This window comes from Lontra canadensis, unplaced genomic scaffold (genome assembly GCF_010015895.1).
Source record: "Lontra canadensis isolate GAN:19392208 unplaced genomic scaffold, GSC_riverotter_1.0 scaffold3, whole genome shotgun sequence".
In the NCBI taxonomy this organism is placed as follows: Eukaryota; Metazoa; Chordata; class Mammalia; order Carnivora; family Mustelidae; genus Lontra; species Lontra canadensis.
The window spans coordinates 20,522,741-20,541,324 of NW_022630997.1; the positions used below are offsets into that span (position 1 = coordinate 20,522,741).

General features: G+C 52.2%; 1 protein-coding gene across 1 annotated transcript in view; it reads left to right on the forward strand.

Moving 5' to 3' along the window:
• Positions 1-18,584, forward strand: part of SLIT1 (slit guidance ligand 1) — a 162,860-nt gene that overhangs the window by 94,266 nt on the left and 50,010 nt on the right. The window contains exon 5 of the mRNA XM_032883205.1: positions 17,680-17,751. Within this exon, the coding sequence (XP_032739096.1) occupies positions 17,680-17,751 (72 nt within the window). The remainder of the gene's footprint in view (positions 1-17,679; positions 17,752-18,584) is intronic.

Here is an 18,584-nt window from a genome sequence, read left to right on the forward strand (position 1 = left end):
CCACTCGTGCTCAAGTGCTCTCATTTGTCTCACACACTTTCTCTCAAATAAATAAAATCTTTTAAAAAAGTTATGATAGATGTGGTCACCATCTGATCCTGTCACCTATGGCATTGGCCCCCAGGCTCTGCTCCTGACTTCTGAAAGTACCCTCTTACCCTCTCCCCTTTCTTTCTTTCTCCCTCCCACCAAAAATGTCTCAGGACAGCCCCCCATCAGTAGGAGACAGAGAGTGGCACATACACATGGGTAAACAGGCAGGTGTCTTTGCTTAACCATGGAATTTAATAGTAAACTTTTACTTATGCTATAAATAGCTCTTTTCCTGTATAATAAGTTTAGCTGAATAGAAAAAGTAAATTTGAGAGACCAGAAAAGCCCTTTCTGCTACAAGCATCTTCTTTACATTCCTCAAATGGATCAGATGTCACCAGGGATGAAGGAATCCTCCTTTTTTGAAAATGCACATACTTCATGGACATCAAGGCTGTCAGTCATCCACCCTCTAGTGTGAACTACTTTCTTTTCTTTTTTTAAAAAAAAGATTTTATTTATTTATTTGACAGAGATGACAAGTAGGCAGAGAGGCAGGCAGAGAGAGGTGGAAGCACGCTCCCCGCTGAGCAGAGAGCCCGATGCGGGGCTTGATCTCAGGACCCTGGGATCATGAACAGAGCCGAAGGCAGAGGCTTTAACCCACTGAGCCACCCAGGTGCCCCTGAGCTACTTTTCTTGACACTCAGTTAGTTTCAGTAATCCTGGTAGATTGGAAATCCTGAGAAAGAAAGGGTTGGAGAAGCAAACAGCATTGTAAGGGGAGGTACACTGAGTAGAGGAGGACAAGACGAGTAGTCTGAGGGGGAAGAGAGGACAGGGTTAAAGATCACATGTGTAGAAGAAGGATGTTCCATTGTGGCTACACACTGGAATGCGTGAGATGGTCTTTGAAAAGTCCCAATGCCCAGGCTCTACCCCAACCAATGAAATCAGAATCTCTGAGGTGGGGTCCAGGCATCAGTACTTTTTAAAGCTCCCCAGAGTCTAATGTGCAGCCAAGTTTAAGCACTAGTGCTCTACCCAGTGCTTCACAACTTACATGTGTATACAAGTCACCTTATTAAATGCAGAGTCTGATTCTGTTCCTCTGAGGCGCTTGTTCTCCCAAAAAAGGGCAAAGGTCTGGGATGGGGTCTGAGATTCTGCCTTTCTTCCAATGCCAATAGTGTGCCTCTCTGAGCACACTGTGAGTAATAAGGCTGTAGTTTTTACTGCGTATTTTCCAATGTGGCTTTGTTCTCAAACAATGACAGATGAAAAATGGGAAATATTGGCTGTGTGCTGATCCACACAATCTCTCCAGCGCAGAGTTCTGGCAAATGTGGGTTGGAGCACGGGGTTGGGCTGGAGGCCCTGGGCTCTGCAAGCTGGGATGTTACTGTCTCCTGGCTAGATGCTCTACACAGGAACCAAAAGCCGTGATTGGCAAGCTCAGGCTGGCATGCAGTGCACTTGGCATTCTGTGGTGGCATGGCTGTGCCCACTTGTAGATGTGGCCTAGATGTTGGTCTGTCTCCTCATGTTAGTCTGCCTTTCTCCAGGGGGCAGGCAGAGGGCAGATGTGTCCTTCCCAACAGCTGTGCTGTCCTTACTGACAGCCAGAGACTCAAGATATGCAATGTGAAACAACAGATGCTTTTGTGAAGCATGGAGGAAGGGGTAGGTGATGAGGAGAGTGGAACAGGGGCAGGGTGAGAGGGCCGGGGACACACCTATCCACACTGACTGTGATTGAAGTCCCTCACCACAGGATTCCAAAGCGTGCCTCCCTGTATTTCAACCACAAGGGGGGTTGGAAGGAGTGACTTAGGAATCCTGTTGTAAGAAGTCCCTCAACCACACTCATCCCATTCTGCTTTCCCCATGGCATGACTGCTCAGGGAAAAATACTTGAACTTCCTGCCATTTGTAAAAATGAGATATGTCTAAAAGTTACTATGCAGTCATCTCAGTTCTAAAACAGAGGGCCCTGAACGTAATTTAACCTTTTTTTGATGACTCAGTGTCAACATTATGAGTGTTCATTATTACACTCTGCTTTTTAGGTTTTCACCTCCTTCCCCCAAGTTCATCAAATGTCACTGCTGACATGTATTTGCATCTAGATGCCTCCCGCCCACCTGTCCTTCACTTTGTGCTAAGCCAGTGTAGCATAGTGGGAGAGCTGTGGAGTCTGCCGTCAGAAAGCCTGGGAAAGTTACTTTGTCTCAGTTACATTGTCTGGAAAATAGGTATGGTGATAATTTTTTAAACTGACTTTATTTTTTAGAGCAGTTTTAGATGTGTAGCAAAATTGACTGGAAAACACAGAGAGTTCCCATACCCTCTACACATGCCCAACCTCCCTCACTGTCAACAGTCAGCACAGCCTAGTGGTAGGGGTATTTATCTTAGAAGGTTGTTTTAAAGATTGGGTAAAATAATATATATAAAACATATAAAATACCTACCACAGTGCCAGGCACATAATAAATGTGCCAAATATATGTAGTTATCATCATCATCATCATCATTAATTATAATTGTGTGTTATACAAGAGTCAGTGATGACCGTTAGGGTCCTAAGGATTAAAGTTAAGTGGCTTTGGTGGGAGGATCTGAGGGAAGGTGTTTGGGGGCAGAGCCAGTTTTCAACACCTCTCTGTGCTTAGGTCTGTGTCCGGGCAATGGGAGGTCTGACTTCTGGAGAAATGGGGCAGGATCAAACATAACCCCTATCTGGAAGTAGCTTCACCCTGTGGATTGGGCTTAGCACATTCTCTAAGAGTGGGTCCCTTGCAACTCATAATGATGCTTACCTGACCCTCTCTGTGTATGCTAAAAGTCCTGTGGGCTTTTTGGGAAAAAAGGTCAATAGACAAGGTCTAGTGTGTGGGCCAGATGTGTAAGGTTGAAATTGGATGGGATCCAAAATGTGTCTTCAGTCCTGACCAGAAGAAGAGCAGCCAAGATGGGTCAGGACCACGGACAGCTCCTCCAGATGAGGGCTCCTTGGACCATGGACAGCTCCTCCGGGCGCGGGCTCCTCCTAGCTCTTGGGCTTTCCCACGGTGGCCCCTTGTGGATCACTGTCAGCAACTAAAGACCATCCTCGCCCTGTAACCAGCCAGGGCTCTGTTTTTCTGCCTGCCTGGGAAGTGGTTAGGGGTCTTATGGTCTTTGGGCTCCTCTGTGTGTCTATGTGGAAGGGACATTAGGGGAGGTTGACCTCTCTTTTGCCATCCCATTCCCTCAAGCTCCCCTTTTCTTCTGAACAACTCCAGAGGCCAAGACTTACAGTGCCTGGAGTATACTGCAAGAAATGGAGAGACATTGGGTGTTGCCTTTGGTTTAAAAAAAAAAAAAAAGGTCAGGAAATAGAGGACTGGTAATGGCCCAGGGACTTGGTGAAACTCTGTTGGCTTCCTTGGTTCACTGCTTCTGCCACAGGCTTCAGTCAGATAGAATCAGGTATCTGTTCTGGCCTTAGCTCCCCATCACATTGGTCAGGGCCCCTATCTTCTCCATGGAGGAGCTCAGACTGGCTACTTGGTCATTGGCACCAAGTGGAACCCCCTCCCTCGGCACAGCCTGGATTCTAGTTGCCCAGCCTTGTTGCCCCCCTCCCTAGTTCTTTCCCTTCCCAAACCACACTCAATCCCACCCATGCCACTCCCAGGTCCTTACCTGGGAGAACCCAAAGAGTGTGCCCCTCAGATTTTTGGTGAGCTTAACTGAGGAAAATGATACAGGGGAGGGATGGCCCGCATGTTGTACTGTGTGTGTATCCCTCAAAGTAGTCTAAATTCCACCTTGGGTTAGGCCAGTCCAGTGGAAGGCAGTGTATTAGATAGTGTGGGGCTAATTAGTCTACAAAATGGCTTCTCCTAAGCTCTGGTACTAGATCGGGAGTGTAAGTAATTGTCCTGTGAAACACATCACTATGTCAGAAGCAGACCGATTTAAAACAAATGTCGTTTTGCTAAAAGCCAATTTGCCAAAAGTCAATTCATGGAATGGCCAATTTGTCAAATGACCAATTCATCACCTTGACTTACTTCCTTTAACTGTTTGGTGTGCGTTGACCGGTTTGCATTTTGTCATTATTAGAGTATTTGTAGGACTGCTCCATTTGTCTCTGCCTCTGCTCCTGGTGTTTGAACTATGGTGAAACCACCCCTAGTCTCTTTCTGTGGCTGCAGAGCAGGGAGGTGGGGCAGGAGCAATCCAACTGATTCTAAGAGGCCACTGGGAAGACAAATGGGAAACCACCAGCTAAAACCAAATTGGTAAAGGAAACAATGAAATTTAACAAATTGACCTCTTAGAGAATCAGCTGATCTGTGACTTGGCTTCTTGGGAAGTGACAGAGAAGCGAGTGACCTAGCACACTTGGGCCTCCTTTGGAGATGCTGATGAGGGTCTTGCTTTTCCATCCTTTGGCCACCTCTCTGTGGAGACTGGCAGGAGGCCTCGATGCTTAGTCTTGGAACCAGGAAAGGCCATGCCTCTCCCAAGCTTGTTTTCGTCTGCAGGTTCATAAAGTGCACAGCACTTCTGTCTCCACATGCCCCTTGGTCAGGAGAAGCCAGGGCCCCTGTGTTTAAGTAGATGCAAAGGCTTTTACAGAGTGTATTTCTCTCTCTTGTTTTATTTATTTATTTATTTAGTTAGTTAGTTAGTTAGTTAGTTAGTTATTTGACAGAGGGAGATCACAGGTAGGTAGAGCAGAAAGCCTGATGCGGGGCTTGATCTCAGGACCCTGGGATCATGACCTGAGCCGAAGGCAGAGGTTTAACCCACTGAGCCACCCAGGCACCCCTCTCTTGTTTTATATATGTCTACCCATTTCTGTCTGTCTCTTTGTCCTTTTTTTTTTTTTAACCTCTTCTGGTTTCTGTTACCTTACTCCATTTAATAATGTATCCTTCATTATTAGCGCCTTCTTGAAACAAGGCAGAGAAAGAATCCAGACCTGTTCTGAAGGCAGTTCTGTGGGTCCATTTCCCCCCACTCCTGCCCTGAGCTCCCCAAGATCCTTGCTCCTCCAGAAGCAGCATCTTAGCTCACCTGAGGTCTGATCCTGGGGCAGGGCATAGACCCCCTGTCTTCAGGAAGATATGGAACCAAAACATGCATTGCTGTGTCTTCCTTGGGTGATGCAGCATCTTAGCCCAGCACAAACTCCTCATGTGCCCACTGAGACTGCTTTCCCATGTCGGTGTCTGTTTGCAGTTAGTCTCTAGTCCCTCCTCACTCTGGGGTGGGCATTGTTCCTGCCCCACCATCCCCTCAGTCTGCATATTCCCCCCACTTAGAATCATGAGCCCCGATTCTTCTGGAACTTGTCACCCTGGCAGCTTTTCTCCCCCAGTTGCCTCCTCCAGTGAGGGGTCAGGGAGGCCTGGCACTGGCGTTGGTTGCATGCCTACAAAGCACCAGGGACTGGGAGCAGCATTGCATATGTTATCTTGAAAACCTTGTCACTGAAGTGTAACATACAAACAGCAAGCTGCAGCTATCCATGTGTGTGTCACGTATTTTCATATTTACATTTCATATCTATATTTCTATATATCATCTGTATATCATATCATATCATATCATATCATATCTATATTTCATATCTATGACTCACTTGAGCTTTCACAAGCAAACACACCCATGTGCCCATCACGGGATCAGGAACTAAAACATCTGGAGTCCCCAGAATCTTCCAGTCCCTCTTTCTGGTTGTTGATTCCCCCCCCCCAAGGGTAACCATGATTCTGACTTCTAACAACATTGGTTAGTTTTGTGCTTTATATAAAAGGCATGTGTGGTTTATAATCCTTACCACAACTCAACAAGAGGCAGCTGTTTTTAACCCCCCTGCACTCAGGAGCCACCAGGCTCAGAGAGGTGGAGTAACTTGTCTAGGAGCACACAGGCAGTAAATGGTGCCAGAGCTTGGAGTCGAGCCTAGGGTTGTCTGGCTCCAGACCTCACATTCTTTCTTCTAGATCTTGACTCTTTCTCCTGCACTTGTGCTCCCCCCGCACCACCACTGTGTGTCAGGTCTGGGAATGCCTGAAGTTATTGGTTCTACCAACCTCTAGGTATCCAGGACAAGAGTTTGTCTGCCCAGTGCATCTCTGCTCGGGCTCAGTAGAATGCCTGGGATTCCTTGGGGGTCAGTGTGTGATGGTTGTATATAGGGAAGGCCTTGCCCTGGCACTCAGATTAAAAGGGGCCTGCATCCCCCTCCCTGCCTTCTTTACCCTCTTGCCATTACTTTGTTCTTGCCGTGGGTGCTGGGCCCCATGCCCACTGGTTCTGTTTCCTGCTTGTTCCCGAGCTACTCACTTCTGAATGGGACGCCAGCCTCGGAGCGGCTTGTCCTTGGCAGGGCTCTGAGGTTGCTTTCTGGGGTGTGAGCATCTCATCTGAGATCTCTGTTGTGGGAATTGATTACAGTGATGCTCAGCGGCTGCAGAACAAACAGCCCGGTTGGAGGAAAAGTTACCCAGGCTGATTTTATGGTGCAGCCATCCAGGGCTGCATAATGTCTCTTCCTAATGAGGTTTCTGCAACATTAACTCTGCAGGGCTGGAGGGAGGGGCGCAGCTCCGGGAGAGTCTGTGGCTTCAGGGAAGTATGGAGGGCAGAGAAGGGAGGATATCTCCCCAGCTGACAGCACCTGGCACGTAGTGTTTAGATCAGCCCATTTCTCCTGCAAAGCTCAAACCCCACCATCCGTGATGTCAGCCTTTAAAACCACCCACAGGAGTCTGGATATCAAGGGTTCCCTGGGAAGAACCTGGGTATTCAACACTTGTTAAAAATCTCAAGACCTCACAGAGCACGCGTGAGCTTTAATTCTGTGAATCTTAAAACCAGCGTGGGAGGGGGACGGGGCGCCTGGGTGACTCAGTCAGTTGAGCACCCGACTCTCGGTTTGGGCTCAGGTCCTGATCTCAGGGCTGTGGGATCCAGCCTCCTTCAGGCTCTGTGCTGGGCGTGGAGTCTGCTGAAGATTCTCTTCCTTTCCCTCTCCCTCCCTCTCTGCCCCTTTCTCTTGGGAGCACATGCCTGTGTGTGCCTATTGCACTCTCTCTCAAATAACTAAAATCTTAAAAAAAAAAAAATGGCTTAGGAGGGGGAGAGGAGAGGAAGGAGAGGGGATCGCCCAGCAATAATTCCCAGGGGTAGTTTGAAGCCTTGCCGGCGGTGCCATTGTCACCTACTGCGCACGACACTCCTCTCGATAATTTCACACACTTCTGTTTATTTACTCTTCTTACAAGTTTATGTTACAGATGAGGAAACTGAGGCACAAAGAAGCTTGTGTTTGAACCCAGGTCGCCTGGCTCTCTCCTCCCAGACTGGCTCCTGCCTAGCCAGCTCCTCACCATCACTCAGCACCCCCCAGACCCCCGGGATACTCTTGGCCCTGCCCTTTGCTGGTTTGATTCTGCTGATTAGGAGAGTAGAGGAAAGGGGGTCAGGAGGGCACACAAGGATTAGCAGGGGAACTGGCTACTTAGGAGGGCAGTCAGCCCACAAGCAGGAGAAAAAGGCAGCTCCCTTGGTCTTTCCTTTGTCTTGACAACAGCAGGGGCACTTGGCCAAGGCCAGAGGAAACTAGTTCCACTTCATCCCCCCTCCCCCTACACTGTGTGCCCCTTTGACATTGGTCCCTGGTCACTTCTGCCCCGTCCTCTTTCCTCCTATTCAAACTTGACTTCCGGAGACAATGAAACAAATTCGTTCACACTGAGATCAGCCCTGAGAAAGTTTGCATCTCCTGGGAATACCTGAGATTTCTAAGCAGACAAAGCTCTGCTCCCTATGTTGAGGTAGCTGAGGTTGTTGAGGTTGTTAAGGTCATCGAGGTCAGAGGATGAAGCAGCATAGTTTAGGTCCTTGCCACCAAATGCCTCTAAAAGACCGACCTTGAAGGTCAGCCAGAGATAGGTGCACACATGGGCAGTCCACCTACCAGGTAGACCTGGGGCACCTGAATGTCATCCCATGGGCTTGGGAGAGCCAACAGAGAGGGGCAATTACAGGACTAATTTCCCTCCTGGGGGGGAGGGGTAGAGTTTGAGGGCAAGCTTGAAGGACAGGCAGAGACAAGGTGGGAGTTTCCTGCCAGATCCCAGGAGCACCTCAGAGGAGGGTGAGCACCCCAGTATCCCACCCAGGAGGCCCTGCCGCCCTCTGTCCCGACAGTATACACTGCAGTGGGTGCATCCTGCAGCGAGTGGGGTGCAGAGGGGACCAGGGGGCTCAGTCTCCCAGGAGCAGTGACTCGTGTGCTGATTCCAGCCACAGCCCAGTTCTCCCCAAGGCCCTCAGGCAGTGTCCCCCTGCCCTGCAAACCCCACCAAGAAAGCAAGGAAGGCTATGGGGCCGGGGTGGTTGACACTCTCCCCACTCCTGTGGGGGCCTCCTCTTGGCCCATGACAGCGGGCGGGGGCAAGCCAAAGGGGACTGGCCAGAGGCTGCTGCTCTTCTCTCTGTCCGCTCACTGCGGGAAGGTCGTGTCCAAGCGCGGGGGTGGGAGGGGGTGCACCCCAAGCACAGCGGCTGGTGCCTCTGCCCCTCGCTTTGGAATGCTGGCTGGGAGCAGGTTAGCCCTAGTTGAGGATTAGAGAATGTTGGAAACGTCCCTGCGTCCCTCCCTCGTGGGGCTTCTCGAACTTGAATATGCCTACGAATGACCGGGCCCGGCTTGCTGAGATGCAGATTCTGCTGCAGCAGGTGGGGCCGGAAATCCGGACTTCTAACAGAGTCCCTAGGGGCTCAGCTGTGGCCAGCCCAGGCACTGAGCTGCCCAGGGTGGGATGTGGGCACGAGCCAGGGGCTAAGGGGGGGAACTCCTCACTAGCAGTAGCTGTGGGAGCCAGCCCCCACCCCCCAAGGCGGGCCGCCACACACCCACCTTGCTGGGAGGGTCGTGTTGTTGGAAGGGGAGCCTGAGTGACTGGGAACTTACTGCAGGTCTCATTCCCGGTTGCCAAGGGGGCCGATGGCAGAACTGGCCTCAAGTCTCAGCCTCCGGATTTCCTGTCCTGGATTTTCCAACCCTGACCTTCCCGCCCCTCCCTCCAGTGCCAGGTGTGGCAGCTGATGGCTCCAGGCCTGCTGAGAGCCCTGCACACAGCCTCAGTGACGCCCCCAAGCCTGTGACGACGCCTGCTTCACAGCCAAGGAGCCTCTAGGGGTTAGGAAACTTGTGTGAGTCCCCACAATGGGTCCATGGCTGGCTGTCCATTCCCAGGCTCAAGTCCTTCCCTGACAGTCTCCCAACAAGGAAGACCTGGGTGAGGTGACCTATTTCCCTCCCCTCTAGGCTGCTAATTGGGTGGGCTTTGGGTCACCAGTCAGGCTATGAGGGCAAGGGGACAGACCCGGGCTGCCTGGAGCTTCCTTGTGGCTTGAGAGGCAGACAGAGCAGGTCCTGAGCTCTGCAGTGGGGTTGGCAAGCTGGCGGCAGGGATCCTAGGGCTGAGTCTGTCCTTGGCTGGTGCCCAGCAGTCCCTGGCTGGGCCCCCTGCTGATCCCCTCAGAGGCCGGTCTGCCAGCAGGGCCCAATCTGGTTAGAGCGTGAAGGGGGATTAGCAGCAAGAACATGGGGTCCTGACCTCGGCTTCCTAGGCCCTGCTTTCCCCAGCCCTGGCAGAAGCTGGAGGGATTGGCAGAGTATGTGGGAGGAGGGGGCCACTGGGATAGCACCCAAGTCAGGGTGTGGGCCTGGCTGACCCCTTCTCTTCACAGAAAGGGGCCAGGCCTGGGTCTCTGGAGGTGTTCCCAGATCGGGGGGTGCTGCAGTTGGCAGACGGTTGCCTCTCAGCGCCCTTGATCTTGGGTGGTGGGGTTCAGACCGTGAGGATCTTAGCCTCAGGACTCTCAACTGGAGATCCCCACCCAGCCCAGGTGGACTCCTAGGGACTCCAGCTCCCTCTCTATCTTGTGGGGTCCCATGGGAGTCACCTTCCTCCAATGCTGCCCAGACCTCCCTGCTCATGTTGCTGGCGCCAGCTCAGAACTACCCAAGGGTGTTCAGTTACTAAGGCTCCATGAGGGTACGTGAAGGGAAGGGCAGGGTTGATAGAAAAACAAGAGTGACCAGTGCTTCTCCAGCACCTCCTCTCTGTTTCTGAGCTCCCGCTGGGTCTGCTGAGGCCATGTTAGGCAGAGGAGGTCAAGCACACCCGGTGCCTGACTGCAGAGGCTTAGGTTTCTTGCAAAGACCATACAAAGACAGCCTGTCCAGCTCCAAGCTCCTGGCTTCCGCTCTCAGTCACTCTTCCTTGTTTTGGCCAGAAAAATGCAGATGGATCACAGTGAGAGAACATGCATCTAATATGGGAAACAAAAATAGAAGAAAAATTATTAAATTTCTTTACTACCTAGAGCCCACTGATAAGTTCTGAAGCAGACAGAGTGACATTCCTCTAGGGACTTAACTGCCTCGATGTTAAGACTTTGCTAAGGGCAAAAGGCAATCTTAGCCTGACCCCCAACCCCCCAAGATCCCGAAAGTCTACCTTAACTAAAAATTCCTTTGGAATCTTCCCAAGGTACATGTTGGCAACCATCCCCCAAGCATATGACCCACCGATATACATCTGAAGGGTTTCATGACCAAGGTTTTAAGGCAGTAATAAATGACCTTTTCCCAACAATAGCTGGCCCCCTGGAAACCTTGTTTCCACAATTTCTTAGAGACTCACACTGTCCCTAACCCCCTCACAACTTGAAAGTATATAATGGGTCACTCCTCATGACCCCGGGGCAGCTCTTCCTGCCCATGGGTCCTGTCCCCTTGCTTTAATAAAATCACCCTTTTCTCACCAAAGACATCTCAAGAATTCTTTCTTGGCTGTCAGCTTTGAACCCTAATAACGTCTTTCCTACATCACATCCACATTAGTTCAGTTCAGTTAAAAATTAGGTAGCTCCTGCAATGTTCTAGGTCCGGCGATGCTGTAGGGAGCACAGGAGACAGTTCTTTTAAGAGAGAATGGTCTGGGGCAAAAAAGACAGAGAGAGAGAGAGAGATGATGGTCTGGAGTAGGAGAAGGAGATTAACCCAAAGTCAGTATTATTATTCGGTATACTAATATTTCATTATAAACCTGGATTAGAGCTAAGAAGGAAAAGCATGGGGTCTTAGGAGTCTGAAGCAGAGGGAGCAGTCAGGGGAAGTGTCTATAGACTGAGATATGAAGGATGAGTAGGAGTTTACTGGGTAAAAGGTAGAGGAAGAATATTCTAGGCAGAGGAGTAGCAACGGCAAAGGTCCCGTGGCAGGAGGGATTTGAGGAACTGAAGGAATGACAGCGTAAGTGGAGTAATAGGCAGGGATGACAGACCACAGCACCTGCCACATCAGATCTTGCAAAGTCGGTGCCACTTCTCATCCCCACCCCATTTTGCAGATGAGAACACCGAGGCCAGAGAGTTTAAGTGACTTGCCCGAGACCACGTGATTTAAGTGGCTAAGCCAGGGCTTACTGAACCCACCTCTATGATGACATTCTGCTGTGGGCTTTCTCCTGTCCACACGCTGTCTCTCAGTGTGTGCTTCCTGGGCCAGCAGCATCCGTATCCCCAGGGAGCTTGTCAAAGCCCAAGACCTCATCCTCACTCTTAGAATCACCTTAGAATCTGATTCTAATCTTAGAATCTGGCCCCAGGCCTCTGTTTATCTCCCCAGGCTGACTCTTGTCTGGCTGCTATATCCTTGCTCTCCAGTCTGCCTTTCGCTGTCCTGCCTGGGACTTCCTTCCATGCCCCTATCTGCCCCGTGGCTCTGCCCCCTCTGCTTCCCCCTGGCCAGGGTCTGGCCACCAGCGGCTCCCAGTCTGGGTTTGTCTCTCCAGCTCCGGCACCCTCCCTGTCTCGGTGTATCTCATTCTGCCCTGACCAACCGCAGGCCATGTTCACCTCTGGGTCTGTGACAAGGTCACTGTGGGATGAAGGTAGAGCAAAAACACAAGATGTAGGCAAAATGGAAGGGAGAAACATTACCTCAAAGAGGACTGGGAAAGACAAGACAATTTTTGACCAGATAGGAGGTCAACTGGAGCAAAAAAACCCCTGAGAATAGCTTTGTTTGGGTCCCTGCAGTGGCCAAGGCCTTGGAGGCCAGGGCAGGCTTCTGGTGCCCCCTAGTGAGCAAACTGGGGACAACAGTCAGACCTTCGGGAAAGGGACCAGCCCACTTTGTTGGATGAGGGACAGAAGCCTGCTTTCTTAAGTACTGCCATGGAGGTCCTAGGACAGAAGCGAAATCGCAAGAACTCATCTTCTCCAAACCCGTGTGGTGTTGTTTTTGTTTTTTTTTGTTGTGTTTTTTAAAGATTTTAAAAATTTTTTATTTGACAGAGATCACAAGTAGGCAGAGAGGCAAGCAGAGAGAGGGGGGAAACAGGCTCCCCGCTGAGCAGAGAGCCCGATGTGGGGCTCCATCCCAGGACCCTGGGATCATGACCTGAGCCAAAGACAGAGGCTTTAACCCACTGAGCCACCCAGGCGCCCCCACCACCGTGTGATGTTTTCCTCTTCATTTTATAAGCAGGGACACTTAAGGACTCAGCACCTACCTTCCAGGGGCCCAGTTGATTAGTGGTACCAGCAGGCTTCGAACCCAGATCTGCTTCTCCCAGAGTTCTGGCTCTTTCCAGCACCTCCTGTGCCTCAGGCATACTGCCTTTTCCCCAGGCTTTTAAGGCCCACCCTTTCCTCAGGTCTAGAGGCTGGCTTCTTCCCGGGTCCCAAGTTCCCTTAAGTTCCCTTTCCTTCCTGTGGGAGGGGCTTGCTCCTGGGGGCTGGCCCTGGGCCCCTCTGCACCCACCCCTGCACCCTCACCTCCTAGATGGGCTGTTGGTGTCCCCTCTCCTACCTGCCCTGGGGGCAGCATGTTTTCTCCGTGAGCTCTGGGGCTCCAGAGCAGTGTCTAAAAGGCCAAGGATCAAATACCTCTCTGCTGTAAGCTGTCACCTTCTCTGGCCTGTTGCTGGCACTTTCCACTCTGGCAAACCTCCCCGCTTCTGGGGGGTGCTAGCCTCGATTAGGCTTCCTGCCTTCGCCCGGACTATCCTGCCCCTTCCTTCCCTACTTAGCTCCCCGTGTGAGTCCTTATAGAACTGCATTTCCTGACTTGTACTTTGATGCAATACTATTACAAGAACCAGGCACTTGAAACCCATTTATTATAAGGGCCTAGTATCATTGATTAGGCCACACTGTCATTTTTTATAAGGATCCCTGGAGAATTCTTGTCTCATCTTAGTACCCTGAACAGCTATCCTCCTGAGAAACTGAATGTATATGTATACTGGGGACACTGCTAAGGGACGAGTCCCCCCTGTTCCATCAGCTCTCAGAGAGCCCAGAGCCCGTGCTCAGCCCCGGACCTGGCAGATGTGCATGGGTGACATCCTGCCTTGTTCTTCGTCTCTGCCATTGATTTTTCTTCTCTTTGCCCCACTTTTCACTCTTGCTTTCTTGCTGTTTTGTAAATCCCTATAAGCCACTTTAAAGCCTTTCTGAAACAAGGTTGGCTTGAATCAATAAACCAATCGATACAAATAAAAAACCTTCCTTGTAGGGTGGTGGTGGGGATTAAACAGGATAGTGGATGTGAGTAGCCAGCCCAGAGTTCCCTCCCAGGCTTGGCTGGAGGGTCAGCTGCCAGCTGGGGCCCAGATGACTGTCCCGCTGGAGTTGCCCACCTCCTGTGCACCCTCCATAGTCCTGACTCTGTAGAAGTCTCCAGGCCCCTGCCGCTCCCTGCCTTGTCTTGTCCTGCCATCCATGCTTTGTTCTCCGGGGCTCCCTGTGGGGAGGAGAAAGTGGATGGCTGTGTCTGTCTTCTCTTATCCTGCCTTTCTCAGAAAGTATGCTGTCAGCGATGGGCCTCCGTTCCCTCCTCTCCTCTCCCGTCCCCTCCCCCTGGGATCTCAGATGCTCTAGGAACCAAACTTGCTGTGTGGGAGCAGTGTGGCTTGCCGTGGCTTGGGGTAGTCAGCATGTGGTGGGATTGTGTTGGGGGTGGGGGGAGGAAGCGATTATCTGGTTCAGTCTGTGCGTTTGACAGACAAGAAAACTGAGGCCCAAAGTGCAAAGCGATGGGGCCACATTGTGAACATACTTCGGCTCATTCACGTCAAGTCTGAGTATGACCCTGCCTTCCTCAGAGGTTCTCAGGGGCCGTTGTCCCCTCTCAGTCGGAGCAGGCTCTCCAGCACAGCATCCAGGCCTCTCTCTTGGACCACTCCCCAAAGTAGCCCTGTGTTAGTCATTGACTGTTGAACTTTGAAACACAGTGGCTGAAAAGAACAACAAACATGTACTGTCTCACAGTTTCTGTAGGTGGCTGGGAGGTCTCGGACGAGATTGCCGGCAAGACGTTGGCTGGGGCTGTAGCTTAGTCAATTCCGGTTACTGTAACAGAAATACCATAAACTGAGTAGTTTATAAACAGGCACTGTTGGTTCCTCACCGTCGTGGAGGTTGGGAAGTCCCGGGTCGCGGTGCCTGCAGGCTGGCGTTGGGGAGGTCCCACTTCCTGGCTCATCGCTGTGTCCTCCCGTCTCAGACCTCTCCGGGGGGGCCGTTCATCCTGTTCACGGGGGCTCCACCCCAAGACCTAAGCACTCCCCTAGGCCCCGCTTCCCAACACTGTCACACTGGGCGTTAAGATTTCAGGGTCTGAATTCTGGGGGGGCGCATCAGTACAGAGTCCAGAAGCTTGACTGGGGCTGGGCAATCTGTTTCCTTGATGACTGATGGACATTGCTAGAAGCCAATGCTGGCCATTGGCAGGAGGCTGCTGGTTCTCTCCATGTGGGTTTCTCCAGAGAGCTGCTTCAGTGTCATTGACACAGTGGCTGGCTTTTCCCAGAGAGAGTGAGGAGGGAACCCGTGTGACTGTGTGCCCCTGCAAGCCAGCGATCTCTTGTTTCCCTGTGTGGCCCGCACAGCCCTTGCTCCCAAGTCAGAAGTTTACGCATAGACCACCCTGCTAGTGCGAACGCCACTTAAGAATCGGGAGAGATCAAGGTCACAAAACGGGGACAGTAGGCCCAGGCCAGTACAGGGTGTACCTTCCTGGGAGCAGTTACCTGCATGACGGAAACTGGGCAGGAGACAGGGCCACCAAGGTGCTGTCTCCAGGCAAGGAAGAGGTGACAACAGGATTAGCAGATAAGGAATGGCTCAAGAGCTCTCTTGTCCTCTCAAGACCAAGGGGCTGCTGGGAGTTGTGGAGAAAGGGGGAAGCGGCTATGCTGGCTGGGGGCGTTGGGGGCAGGGTGGCAGGTAGCACAGGGTGGGGACACCAGGGGCAGCTGGGCAGGTAATGTGGGGTGGGGGTGCTGGGGCAGTTCTGGGAGCAGCCTGTTGATAGAATGTGGAGAGTGTCTCTGGGAATAGGGACAGACTAAACAGAGGTGCCTGAGATGTTTGCAGACAGCTGAGATCAAAGCCCCTTGGAAAGAGCCGGAAGACCCGCCTGTGGGGTGGGGGAAGGAGAGGAAGGTGGGCACCAGCATCTCCCAAAACCCACTGCGACCTGACCGGAGGTGGGAGTCCAATGTGAAGTGACTTTTGCATTAAGGGACAGAGACAGCCAGCTGTAGTGAAGTAGGGCCCAAGCTGTGATGGAAAATGATTATCATTTTGGAGGAGAGAAGTGTCTGTGTCACAGGCTGAGATGCTTTCCTTCCAGGAGGGAGAGAACAGGGCACAGGCTGCTGGTGATGATGAAAGCTTCAGACCACAGGTGCCTGGGGCCACTTAGGGGCTTGGGGAAGGGGAGAGGCTAGTGTTTGCAGGGGAGAGAGATCACAGGCTATCCTGGGTGAACAGGGTTGGGGGATGTGGGGGACTGTCTTTGCCAGGCTCCTATCTGTACTTGGCTCACAGGGATGCTGTGGCTCAGGAGGGAAAGGGGCCCAACCTCCAGATGCACAGCCAGGAGGCCGGGGGGGCTGGGATCAGAATGGCCTTTCTGAGCTCAGGGACTGTGCACTCTGCTACCTCGTGCTTCTGTTTCAGTCTCTCAGCAGGAAGACCCGGATGGCGGGGTGGTTCCCTCACAGCCCAGGGACTGTGTGCGGGGGGGCCCCATGGGCCGTGTTCATGGGGCTGGCAGGGAAACCTAAGGCCTGTGGGGTGAATGGCTGAAAGGAAGGTCATGGTCAAAACCCTGTAGGCCTAGCCCAGTAGGGGCTGAGGGTCTGTGGAATTGCCCAGCATTGGATCCCACATCAGGTCAGTTCCCAGCTGTCCAGCTCAAGGACCCTGAGGGCATATTTGAGGTTGGCTGTCCTGTAAACCGCCTGGGTCCCATCCTGCTTTAACCTTGGGCAGATTCCTCACTTCTTGGAGCTCAACGCCCTCCTCTGCAGAATAGGGGGGGGCGTCCATACCCCAACTTCTAGTTCCTGCTCCTGGGGCAGCTGTGCAAAGGGTTAGCTCTGGGACTTTCACTGCCTGGGTTCGGGTTCTGTAGCCACCACTCACCAGCTGTGTTCCCTTGGATTTCTCTGCACCTCCCTTTTCTCCTTCGGAAAAGGGGAAAGTAAGAGTGTTTGCTCCGTGGTTAGTACCACAGTCAAGTGAGTTCCCATATGTGACATGCTAGGCAGTGCTGGCCTGGGGGACATGCTTGGAACATAGTGGAAGCTGAGCCCACCACTGTGCCAAGCAAAAGCTGTCCTGAAAAAGGGCCTTTGTGAAAGTCTATAGGAAGGATGCTGAGAGGGAAAGGGAGAGGCTGGTGGGCAGGTGCCTGAGGCCCTGTCTTCCCGTGGGGCCAGAGGAGGTGTCCAGAAGCTACTCTGGGCTTGCAGGGGCCAGGGATTTTCAGTCCCTGCGGTTCCTCCTCTCTCCCATCAGGGCATTGATAATGTGGAGACTAATGTCCTCGGTGACCCCTGCTATCCAGGCTGTGGGGCAGGGAGGCAGCCCCGTGACCTCCGCCAGCATGAGGGAGAGGCTGCATGGGGCCGACTCCAGCGTGGGCTCAGACTCTAGGAGGTGGTTCGACGGATGGCAGGCCCAAGAGCACGGGATCCACAGTCAGACCCAAGCCGGACTTCATGACCTGATTCTGCCACATACTGGCTGGGTTTCCAGCGGTGCCTTCCTCCTGAGCCCTCATTCCTTAAAAACAGAGAGTGGGTCATGGTGGGTTATCACAGGTGTCAGGTAGCTGTGAGCTCATCAAGGAACCCCTCCTTTGCTTGCTTCTTCCCAGTGCTGGATGATGCCTTGGGAGCTGAGCTGACCTCTGGGGGGGTCTGTGGGCAGGGCTGGGGTCTGGAGAAGTCAGTCACGGCTGCCCGAAGCTCGTCCCTCCAGCTGCAACCACCTCTGTGCAGAGAGGGGAGGTGGTTGGGGACAAACCTCCCTCCAGAGCAGGGTATCTCTCTCCAGCTCCGTCCTTCCTTCCTTCCTTCCTTCCTTCCTTCCTTCCTTCCTTCCTTCCTTTAGCAGATGCTCCCCGAGCAGGCCTTTGGGTGCCCAGCACTCTTCCAGATGCTCGAGCACCATTGGGCCATCCCGGCCTCCCTGACTCATCAGGGCGCTCCAGAGAAATCTCTTCTGACCAGTGTTTTTCTCCCTCTGGCTTTATCCTCTCAGGGACCTGAGTGAGAACACAATCCAGGCCATCCCCAGAAAAGCTTTTCGTGGAGCTACAGACCTCAAAAATTTGTGAGTCCAGGCCTGGGAAGGAGAAGGGTATAGGGGCTGGAGGGCTGCCCCTCGCAGTATCCCCATGCACCTCCCCAAGCCCTGTGGTCCAGGCAGCTCAGGAGCTGGTATGGGCCCTGAGATGGCTGGTGCCAGCATGGTCTTCTGGAACAGTCTGGGGTTGAAGGAAACAGGCAGCCTTTGGCGATTGGGTAAAAAGGAGTGTCATGAACTGTGGGTGTTTAGGTGAAGTTTATGGTCCATTTGAATGGCACAGTCTGCATGCGCTTGCCCTTGAGTAGACTGAGAGAGAGCCGGATGTGAGTTTCTTTTCCAGGTACATACTGTGGAAGTGGCCGCAAGTCAGTTAACTTCACTGAGCTTCAGTATATCCTTCTGTAAAATGGGACAGTCATATTTACCTCCCAGGCTTGTTCAAGTGCTATTTAAATGTGATGGTTTCTTCCTACTACTCACATTTATCCTGGTGCACCTCCCCGAGCTCTGACTGTGGCAGGAATGGCAAATGCCCAGCATTCTTGTCACTGCCTGACCCCACGTCTGTGGTAGACAACCGAGCACTGCCTTCTTTCCCAGGGACCCCAATCACAGCTTCAGTTTATTCCAAAAGCAGCATTCCATGTGGCCACTGCTGGTCAGTCTCAGCGAGCTTGGCTACCGCTTCCCTTAGGAGACGCTGTCTCCTTCCAGCGGCCAGCACCTTCCGGTGGTCTCCAAAGTGGGCCGGGGGGCAGGCGCCTGCTCCCCGGAGGATATCCAAAGTCAGGTGGAGGAATAGGATATAACTTTTTAAATATTTATTGTTTTTTTTTTAAAGATTTTATTTATTTATT